General features: G+C 35.6%; 1 protein-coding gene across 1 annotated transcript; it reads left to right on the top strand.

The window, feature by feature from the left end:
* The first annotated feature begins 8,167 nt into the window (after nucleotides 1–8,167).
* xbp1 (X-box binding protein 1) lies at nucleotides 8,168–11,462 on the top strand. The gene is given in 6 exon segments (XM_056457459.1): nucleotides 8,168–8,523; nucleotides 9,001–9,097; nucleotides 9,262–9,378; nucleotides 9,479–9,559; nucleotides 9,562–9,645; nucleotides 10,515–11,462. Coding segments are annotated over 6 exon segments (1,176 nt in total). The 5' UTR covers nucleotides 8,168–8,299; the 3' UTR covers nucleotides 11,088–11,462.
* Nucleotides 11,463–11,741: the final 279 nt, after the last annotated feature.

Here is an 11,741-nt window from a genome sequence, read left to right as displayed (position 1 = left end):
ATAATAAAAATAAACACAACACATGCCAATATACAAAAGGAAGAAAGCCCTTGCATGTTTAAAGAACCAAGCACCAATATACATCAAATCAGGATTGCTTGAATTAAACTAAAATGGCTGGGAAAGCTGCAGGTGGTGTAAAAACACAAACACACACACATGCACGCACATGCAAACACACACAGGGAAGTATGGACCAGGATTGGGCAAACATCGTTTAAACTTTGGGAGTGAACCAGCTGTGTGTGTGTGTGTGTGTGTGTGTGTGTGTGTGTGTGTGTGTGTGTGTGTGTGTGTGTACGGGTGTGACCCTTCAACGCCCCATCAGTCCTAACACACACGAAACAACAGGTAAAATTCCACAGACGTTCCCACCCTAACTAGTGTTAATTCTGTAGTCAACAAGTGATCATGCAGGACAACGTCAGATATGAAGTCTATTAAGCAGATGATGTTCTATAATTTCTTACAATGAATATGAAATCTAGCACAATGCAACATCACACAAAAGCAACTGCATTTATTTTTGAATTGCTTTACTATTTAATGCACAAAAGCTTGAAAATAAATAAAGAATTGTCAGTCCTGTCGCAGTGAGATCTATTGTACTAGCTTTCAATGGCTCTATTCATTGAACTAGACGCAGAACAGTGATAGTTCAGTATTTACTTAATATTAATACTGCCAATACTATATATATATATATATATATAGTTAAAGTCAGAATTATTAGCCCCCTGTTTATTTTTTTCCCCAATTTCTGTTTAATGGAGAGAAGATTTTTTTTCAACACATTTCTAAACATAATAGTTTTAATAACTCATTTCTAATAACTGATTTATTTAATATTTGCCATGATGACAGTAAATAATATTTGACTAGATATTTTTCAAGACACTTCTATACAGCTTAAAGTGACATTTAAAGGCTTAACTAGGTTAATTAGGTTAACTAGGCAGGTTAGGGTAATTAGGGAAGTTATTGTATATGATGGTTTGTTCTGTAGACTATCGAAAAAATATATAGCTTAAAGGAGCTAATAATTTTGACCTTAAAATGGATTAAAAAAATTAAAACTGCCTTTATTTTAGCCGAAATAAAACAAATAAGACTTTTTCCAGAAGAAAAAATATTATCAGACATACTGTGAACATTTCCTTGCTCTGTTAAACATAATTTTGGGAATATTTAAAAAAGAAAAAAAATTCAAAGGGGGGCTAATAATTCTGACTTCAACTGTACCCAGTGCTTTAGTAAACAGTCATTGAAAAGTCCTGAAAGGTGTGAATAAAAACAATGAGTTTACTTCTTGGAAATGTATGAAAGGCGTACAATTTCACATGAAATCACAAAACACTTTTGTTTTCTGTTGTATTTTTAGACATTCTTAGCCAGCCAAGTAAACAACAGCCTCTCTGAATCAATTGTAATGCTAATGAATGCAAATTACATTCACACAGCAATGACACTACATTGCACTTTTGTAACGGACACTTTAACCCACTGTCTACTTTAAAAGTCAGTTTAACCTACAAACTATTGGCAAACTGTTTAGCAGAATGTCACAACAACTTTGTCAAGAGTCACTATTAACAGGAATTGCTGGGGAGTTTCATCATCCTCGATGCAGTTAACTTGCCCACTCGCATACTTTATTTCTTCATCTAAAAAACTGCTTAAACACAGCCTGTTCTAGCCTCACAGTATGTCAACCAAACTAATAGCTTAAAATGGATTTGCTTAGTGGAAAATCTAACACACTTCGGGGAATCCCATCAAGGTTTTTTCAACTGAAATCAATGGAGAAAATGACTTTATTAGAGGTTGTTGTGCTTTATCTTACTGTTTTTTGAAGGGATTAGAAAAAATGTAAGCAAAACAACAGCTAAACGAACAGAAAACATCTCTCTTGTGTATAATATTACATAAAGCTGACCCATACTGTAAGTTTGTTTCTAGCCAGTGTTGCCAGATAAAGCTGACTTTTTCCAACCCAAAAACTGTATAACCCAAAAAAAAAAACAAAATGCTGGATAAGTTGGCGGTTCATTCCGCTGTGGCGACCCCAGATTAATAAAGGGACTAAGCCAAAAGAAATATTAATGAATGAAAAAAATAATAACCAGCATATGTTTTATACAGCAGATGCCCCTCCAGCCACAACCCAGTACTGAGAAACACCCATACACTCATTTACACACACACTCATACACTACGGCCAATTTAGTTTATTCAATTCACCTATAGCACATGTCTTTGGACTGTGGGGGAAACAGGATCACCCGGAGGAAACCCACGTGAACACAGGGAGAACACGAAAACTTTAAACCTTTACACAAAAAAGCCACCTTTCCCAGCCAGGACTTGAACCAGCGACCATCTTGCTGTGAGGCAACAGTGCTAACCTCTGAACCACCACGATTTTTATCATAAACATGTTTTTTTGTTATTAATTAGGCAAAATATACATTTTAAATATTACCTCTAATATATATTCTTAGATAATATTTTTTTAAATAAATTTAAATAAATGACAAATAATTACATTTAATTATATAAAATATATATTTTGGATGTTTTCTGTACATTTTAAAATACATTTAAATATATATTTACACTTTTTATTTGACCACATGGGTCTCCAACAGAATAGTTCAGAATAGTACATAGTAAAGATATCCCAAAGTTGTGTCCTATCAGCATTAGTGTCCTTGAGAAGTGCACTAAACCCCCGTCCTCTCTGAGGGGGGACTGTCCCTCCGATTAGTGTACTATAAGCAGCTTACAGGGGGGAAACATCTGCTAAATGACAAGTAGCAAGTCCAAAAGTTGAGGTTTCAGTTCCTCTCAACAGTCCACTACTCTACAAATAGAGATTACAGCCATGTTACATCATAAACTAAATACTAAAGCAGAATGGGAGGTGCCCACTCTGTTCACAAAAACAGAGAAGCAATGAGAACTCAAAATGTTTGGGGGCATTTTTGGACAACTAAATGTAGTTTAGTCAAAACTAAAATTCCTGTGAACATTTATTCAACCTCAAATCTCTCTAAAGCACAAATATACACAGTTAGAAATCTAATAAACAGTTCCACAGCTCCTTATTCACAAGTATTTTTAGATTATTTAATCGCATTATCGAATGTTGATGAAGTTTAACAAAGTGATATTCTTTTTGACATTTGTATCATTTTTAAATAATATACTGTAGAATAAATAACTGATATAGAAATAGATCCTTTGTTAAGTAAATCCCTTTGTTAAACCTTTTAACATCAAACATTATAAGAGCATAGTTCAACATCCCATTTTACAAGCATACATAAACAAAGAACACCAATGAATTATTAAAAAAAGGAAACATCCATGGTACACTGTTCCAACAGCACTGTTCATACTTGTAAACCTCGCAGTTCCTTCTTTTACTCCATTTTTGAAAACCCCATGATAAATTTGTCACATTTCATGATTCATTCATTCATTCATTCATTCATTTTCCTTTAGCTTAGTCTCTATCAGAGGTCGCCACAGCAGAATGAACCACCAACTATTCCAGTATATGTTTTATGCATACATATGCGTTTGCAAACACCCATACACTCTTGCATTCACACACACACTCATACACTGGGAATCATCCATACACACATTCACACACATACACAATGGACAACTTAGCTTCCCGAATTCACCTATACCGCATGTCTTTGGACTGTGGGGGAAACCGGAGCACCCGGAGGAAACCAACACCAACACGGGGAGAATATACAAACTCCACACAGAACACTTAGCCTTCTTGACACCACATTTCATGATTTTGACAACAAAGAAAGCAATAACAATCAAATGAAAACTTGTGTTACAAACCGGTCAAAAAGTAATCCAAAAGTAATTCAAGATTGAGTAATCTAAAATTGCATTGCTGACTATAATTGCAATTTGTAATCAGTAATCAACAAGCACTTCCATTATATATAATCTAAATATAAAGAAAGAACAGCATAATTGTCAATAAATGGTTACTCTTGCATTAAAGGGATAGTACCCTAAAAAATTTATTCTGTCATTATTTGTCTTTCTTTCATCTATTGAACACAAAAGAAGATATTTTGATGTAAGCTGGGAACCTGTAACCATTGACTTCCAAAGTATTTGTTGTTCCTACCATGAAACACATTTCATGATGTTGATAACTCAGAAAGTAGCAGTCGAATGAAAATCTGTGCTACAAACAAGTCAAAAAGTAATCCAAAAGTAATCCAAAAGTAGTCAGAATACATTACTTAAAAATTGAGTAATCTAAAATTGCATTACTGACAAAAATTACAATTTGTAATCATTAATCATTTGTTTCTTTCTTCTGTTGAACACAAAAGAAGAAATTTTGAAGTAAGAACAGAAGTGCCCTAATAAATTTAACACATTTCATGATGTTCAAAAACTCAAAAGCAAATCCAAAAGTAGTCAGAATACATTACTTAATAAAAATTGAGTAATCTAAACTTACATTGCTGATTAAAATGACAGTTTAAAATAATAGAAGTAATCAATCAGCACTTTCATTATATAAAACCTAAATAAAAAAGAAAGAACAGCATGATTGTCAGTTAATATTTACTCTCGCATTAAAAAGATAGTCCCGACAAAAATAAAAATTCTGTCATCGTTTGTCTTTCTTTCTTCTTATGAACACAAAAGAAGATATTTTGATGTAAGCTGGGAACCTGTAACCATTGACTTCCATAGTATTTGTTATTCCTACCACGAAACACATTTCATGATGTTGATAACAAAGAAAGTAGCAGTCAGATGAAAATCTGTGCTACTAATAAGTCAAAAAGTAGTCCAAAAGTAATCCAAAAGTAGTCAGAATACATTACTTAAAAATTGAGTGATCTAAAATTGCATTACTGACTAAAATTACTATTTGTAATCAGTAATCATTTGTAATCAGTAATCGTTTGTCTTTCTTTCTTCTGTTAAACACAAAAAAAGATATTTTGAAGTAAGCTGGAAACCTGCAACCATTGACTTCCATGGTATTTGTTGTTAATACCACGAAAGGTTTTCAGCTTTCTTCGAAGTATCTTCTTTTGTGTTCAACAGAAAAAAAAGAAACTCATAAAAGTTTAAAACAAGGTTTCACCACATGGGTGTCCAACAAGCTCAGAAAAGTAAAGTTATTCCACAGTTGTGTCCTATCAGAAGGTATATTATAAAAGTAACACATTTCATGATGCTGATAACATAAAAGTAATAACAGTCAAATGAAAACTTGTAATCCAAAAAGTAATCTAAAAGTTGCCAGAAATCATTACTTAATATAAAAATTGAGTAATCTAAAATTGCATTACTGACTAAAATTACAATTTGTATCAGTAATCATTTGTCTTTCTTTCTTCAGTTGAACACAAATATAGATATTTTGAAGTAAGCTGGGAACCTGTAACCATTGACTTCCATAGTATTTGTTATTCCTACCCTGAAAGGTTTTCAGCTTTCTTCAAAATATCTTCTTTTGTGTTTAACAGAAAAAAGAAACTCATTACAGCTTGAAACCACTTAAGGTTGAGTAAATTCTCACATTTTCTTGGGTGAACTTTCCCTTTAATGTTGAAACAAAATGGCTGAATGGCATCAATGAGAATATTTATCGTATATATGCTCTACTGCAATTTGTATATTTTACGTTTAGATTTACGATGTTTGCCAAACATCTAGAAGTGAGTAAAGCAAACAGCCGCTGTTTGTTCTCCACACAAACCTACAGAGAGGTTTGAGGTGACAGACTTCTCATTCACAGCTCACAGTTACACCTTCAATACACAATTCATGCACTGTTACAGGATCCGGAGGAAGAACCGCCTCTAGTTTATACAATATACAGGCCTTTACAAACTCACAGGAGCCTTTCAAATGATAAAAGTACCAAAATTGCATGATTAAACCTTGGATTGACATAAATAGATGGATAAAGTCAATGGTGTTATTGGATGACAGAGTTTCTGAAACGACTACTACTAGAGTTTCGTTATAAGAATCACATGCAGATTGTATGTAAAGTTTTTTTTTTATCAAATATAGCCACATGCAAATAGATGCTGTACAAATAGGGAAACCCCTTTTTGCCTACATTCATATTCCCAGAAGGATTATTTTCAAGGAAATGTAGGAAGTTTAGCTGTTTCTTTGACTGCATCTTTACTCTAGTAAATGGTACTGTAATAAGCCTGTTACAGTTGCAACTCCTTCAAATTGGATCAAAATGCTCAAGCATTTGCAACAAAGCTGAATGGGCTCTTAACCTTGATCTCGTTTTGTAATGAACTGAGAGGATTAAAACAAAATAGACTTTCTGATGCAATCACATGTAATTGTTAAATGCAACTCAATGCATTTTTCTTACAGTAATAATAAAAAACGTGAAGCATGGACCTTGGAAAGTAGGTTCTGAGGGTCTTTTAAGGTGATTTTCCAGGAAATTAAAATTATATAAACATGCAGCCCTTATAAAATCATGTAGATGTAGTTTCAGACATAGCCTACACTCTCAGAAAAAAAGGTACGCGAGCTGTCACTAGGGTGGTACCTTTTCAAAAGGTACACATTTGTACTTAAACTGTCCATATTGGTACCTCAAAAGTATATATTAGTACCTAAAAATGTTAAGAGGAACACTTTTGTACTTTTTAAGTACTAATATGTACCCTTGAGGTAATAATATGAACCTTTAAGGTACGAATTTGTACTTTTTGAAAAGGTACCACCTCAGTGACAGCTTACGTACCTTTATTTCTGAGAGTGTATTATATTTCATCAGCTGAACTAGACTGTCAATGAGCACAACAGAAATACAAACGTACACAATATAAAATCAAAACAATAAAAGTGTGAGATCAAATAAATGCAGTAGGAGGTCAAACATCAGATTATCTTAAGATCATTTTTACTATATATACACTAAGACTTGGCTTTAAATATTGCATTTTAAGCACAGATTTTTGCTGGATCAGCTTGTCGGATGGTAATTATGAACACACTTTTTGATGTACTAAAAATATGTGCTTACCATGCTATTTTATTACTAAGTATTTATTCACAAATTTGCATTTAAACTATACATTGTTACAGTTTTAGATACAATGTTACGAGATTAGCATTTTAAATAAAATAATAATAATAAAAGAAATATGAAAAAATACTTATTTTAAAATACAAATTTATATTCATCGATCATTTACGAAAAAAAATAGGAATCTGGTAAAACCTGTTTTAAACTAAAAAGTGTAGCCTATAGGCAAAGAAAAAACAGGCCATTTCATTCAGTTTTCAGAATTTGGCCACTTTTAATTTTAATTTTTTTATTTAAATTTAATTAGCCTTAAAGCCTTCTTTTGTCTGTAAATATTACAATTTAGAATAGCATAGCAGTCAAAAATAAGACAAACCAGCACGTGTAAAGGCCAAATTCTGGACTTTGTCAGTGTGGGTTAAGCCTTTCGAACCACCCAAACCCATCCCCCTCCCCCCTAGCTACAACCATGATATATTTGTTTACATATGAAGAGTTTAGATGCTTTCCCAGAGATGGGTTGCGGCTGGAAGGGCTGCACTGCGTAAAACATGTGCTGGATAAGTTGGCGGTTCATTCCACTGTGGCGACCCCAGATTAATAAAGGGACTAAGTTGAAAAGAAAATGAGTTTAGAAGCAAAACCTCTAAGTGTCTTTTGAAATCCCCATTAAAGATAAACATTTTTTTCTCAGCCTCCTTTGTTTATCTTGTGTTATTTCACTTTAAAGACCATGTAAAGGACTTATCCTTTGCCGTAAAAGTGAAATTACTGAACCTGCACAAAGGAGCCTGATAAAAATGTTCATTTTAGAAGAAAATTTCAGATGGCATTCTGTTTTTGCATCTAAACTCTTCATATGCTTGTGTAATTCACAAACAACTGTTTCATATTATGTAAATAAAATATTTCAACATTTCATTAATCAATTCCATGTGAATAATGTGATGAGAATGAAAGCCCACGGCATAAACATGAAACTTACATCAGCTACTTTAACCCAAGGAAAGACTGACGTCCATATACGTCAGCGGTCCCGGCAGCCAATCACTGCGCACCACGACGGTAGAAAAAGAACGCTCGCGTTTCCTTTCCTTCAGTTTTCAGAGATCTAAGGGGAAGATAATACAGGGAATTACGACGATTTTTTTTGGAAACTTCCCACCCCTAATCAAAACAGAAAGGGGTCTCAACACAGATCCTAATCCAGACAACCACACAAAAATGGTCGTAGTTACAGCAGGGACCGGAGGAGCCCACAAAGTCCTCCTGATATCGGGAAAACAGAGCGCTTCGGTCGGCGCGACACAGGGCGGGTACAGCCGCTCAATATCTGTCATGATACCGAATCAAGCCTCTTCAGACTCCGACTCCACCACCTCTGGACCACCACTGCGAAAACGGCAAAGACTCACACATCTGAGCCCAGAGGAAAAAGCACTTCGAAGGTGAGGCGAGCTCGGATTTAATTTGATAAAATGTGTTAGTATTCTAGCGTGCTTGGTTTCAAAACGAGATATCTTTATCAGTGCGAGAATGTTTTACGTTAATTTCATATATAGACTGTCGAATATGTAGGTTTCAGGAATGCCAACGCTTTAAATGAACCAGTTTGACCCTTCCATATGGAAGAGTTTGAATCCCTGCCAAGATCAGTGGGTTTTGCCGGTCAGTCCCTCCCCTTCTGAATCAATATACCCACATCTGCCTGCGTGGCAGGAGCGTGACCGCGCATGCGCCATTTCCTCAACACTCTTTCTGACCTGCCAAAATGGATTGCGTAATATTAAAACTGGTTTAAATAAGAATGTAGAAAATGAATAAACTGAAATTGTATAGTCACTGCACCATATCCCAGATAAAAACATTTATTTCCTTGCCATAGATGTTAAAAAACCCCAATAATAACTATGTTTGTTTTTTAGGAAATTAAAGAACAGAGTTGCTGCACAGACAGCAAGAGACAGAAAAAAGGCCAAAATGGGGGAGTTGGAACAGCAAGTGCTGGAGTTGGAGCTAGAGGTACTTGCTTTGACCATTGTTTTGCATATTTTTTTTCATTTGATGTACAAGATTTTTTGTAGTTCAGAAGAGCGATGTAATAAACTATTAAATGTAGTAGTAGTAGTAGTAATAATAATCATGTCTACATTTATCAAAATATAATTCTGCTGTGTTTTCCATAGAATCAGAAACTTCACGTTGAGAACAGGCTGTTGCGAGATAAGACGAGCGATCTGCTCAGTGAGAATGAGGAGCTGAGACAGAGATTGGGGTTGGATACCTTGGAAACAAAGGAGCAGGTAAAAAGACTTTGTTGCACTTAGCAAAACTTATCGTTAACAGAGCAGCAGTATATTATTGTAATTAAATTTCCCACTAAAGCCTCTCATTGTCGTTTAGGTTCAGGTAATGGAGTCCGCAGTGAGCGAATTAGATTTGGTGACCGGGTCTTCTGAGTCCGCAGCACTCAGGCTACGTGTGCCTCCGCAGCAGGTGCAGGCCCAGCAGTCCCCAAATCTGAAGACTTCACCATGGATACTCACAGCCCTGGCCCTGCAGACTCTGAGGTAAATATCTCCTGCTTTGGGTTTTTGGATTTTAGAGGCCTATTAAAACCAATAACTAAAAGAAAGAAAGGGAAAAAAACAACACTCATATCAAATGCACTACAACTAAAATGAGAAAAAAATGAGGTTTTAAAAATTATATCAAGTCCATCACAACTTAAACAGCAATGGCATGAGTAAATAATATAAAGATGATGTAAAAATGGCCAGCCAATCACAATTCATCTTGCTTGAGCATGTAAAATAAGACACTACATCAGCATACCTACAGTAAACAATAGTACTATACATTGGTGTGGACCATTATGTTAAAAGAAAAAAAAATGGCTAATCTTCGTTTTATTTCCACTATATTACCAAAATGTCTCATGTATGGCTGCTATCATATTGTGCTGCAGATGTCATTTGGAGCCAGAGACTATGTAGCAGTAATTTGCATCAAATGCACAACAATTCCATTCTCACAATTGTGACGCTACATTGGTTTTCATTGCACAAAATACTAACTGAAGGCAGACTATTCGATAAAACAAACGTTTGAATATACTTCATGATAAGAACTCCCTGAAATGCCATCTTTTGGGGGGAAAAATGAAGTAAATTTCAAAAGTGGCCTTTTATTTACACCAAAAAGGATGTGGTTTATGACAATTACTGCAGCCAGTCAACAGGGGGCGCTCCATTTCACGAATTATTATTATTTTATTTTTTTCTCAGATAATGTTTATTCTCTCTATGAACCCTTGACCATTTACACTACAAGCCAATCTTATTAATTACGACCAGATCTTTACTCTAAACATGTATTTAAAAAAACTATCATTACCTCCGGAACAAAATCTCAATGTTTTTTTCCTCTTTGCCTGCAGTCTGATCTCTTGCTTGGTATTTTGGACATCCTTGACCCCGAGCTCTTCCTCAAGACAGACCTTCCTGAAGCACAGGAGCCTCAGCAGGAGCTTGTGCTGGTCGGGGGTGCAGGAGAGCAAGTACCTTCCTCCGCACCTGCAGCTTTGGGGCCCGCACCAGTTAAGCTGGAAGCCCTTAATGAACTGATCCACTTCGACCACATCTACACCAAACCCGCAGAGGTGCTGGTGAGCGAGGAGAGCATTTGCGAAGTTAAAGCCGAGGATTCCGTCGTCTTCTCTGAAACCGAGGAAGAAGTTCAGGTGGAGGATAAAACGGTGTCTGTCAAGGACGAACCGGAGGAAGTGGTCATCCCTGCAGAGAATCAAAATCCAGACGCGGCTGACGACTTCCTGTCTGACACCTCTTTCGGCGGCTACGAGAAGGCTTCGTATCTGACGGATGCATATAGTGACTCTGGATACGAGAGGTCTCCTTCCCCTTTCAGCAACATTTCATCCCCCCTTTGTTCCGAGGGCTCGTGGGATGACATGTTTGCAACCGAACTCTTCCCCCAACTGATTAGCGTCTGAAAGTTTGCATAAGATTGCGAATACCGCTTGCCTTTGCTCCTTTATTGTACGTGATTGCCATGTGCTTCATAGTGATATGGCAGCAGGCGCAGCATATAATCCTGCGATTTTTAGACCAAAGGCTTTCTGTTGATGAACCGTGAGTCTGTTTGTGCACGAGACTTTGTTTGCAACTATGTACAGTTCAAACGCAACCCAGTATTTTTGTCGGGGGAAGGGATTTGGGGATAATCGTTTTAAAAGTAGACCTATTTATTTGTATCTCTCCTTTCCAGAGTTTTCTGTATTGTAATCTAGAGGCTTATTGTATAACTTTAATTTTATTGTAAATGCTCTCCTTAATCATAATGCATTAAAAAAATTTGCATTGCAGAACGTGGTTTGATTTCTTACTGAATCCAATGCTGTCTCACTGCAATTCTTAACTTTTTGATTTGGTGACTAAATTGTTTGAATTCGTACAATCTCATTTGTACTATTTAGTATGATTTGCTTATCCCCCATTAATGATTTGGTTTAGGGGTGGGTTTATTTTTTGTAAAACTTATAGAAATTCGTACGAATTAGCCACTAAACTGACAAAATGTAAAATAGTTATGTTTCCTTGTGAGATCGGGCTGCTGAATCTGAACCAAGGTTATTATAGTTAACGAA

Source organism: Danio aesculapii, chromosome 5 (assembly GCF_903798145.1).
Source record: "Danio aesculapii chromosome 5, fDanAes4.1, whole genome shotgun sequence".
NCBI classification, from domain to species: Eukaryota; Metazoa; Chordata; class Actinopteri; order Cypriniformes; family Danionidae; genus Danio; species Danio aesculapii.
Note: the sequence above shows the minus strand (reverse complement) of the source record. Positions and strands in the feature narration are given on the sequence as shown.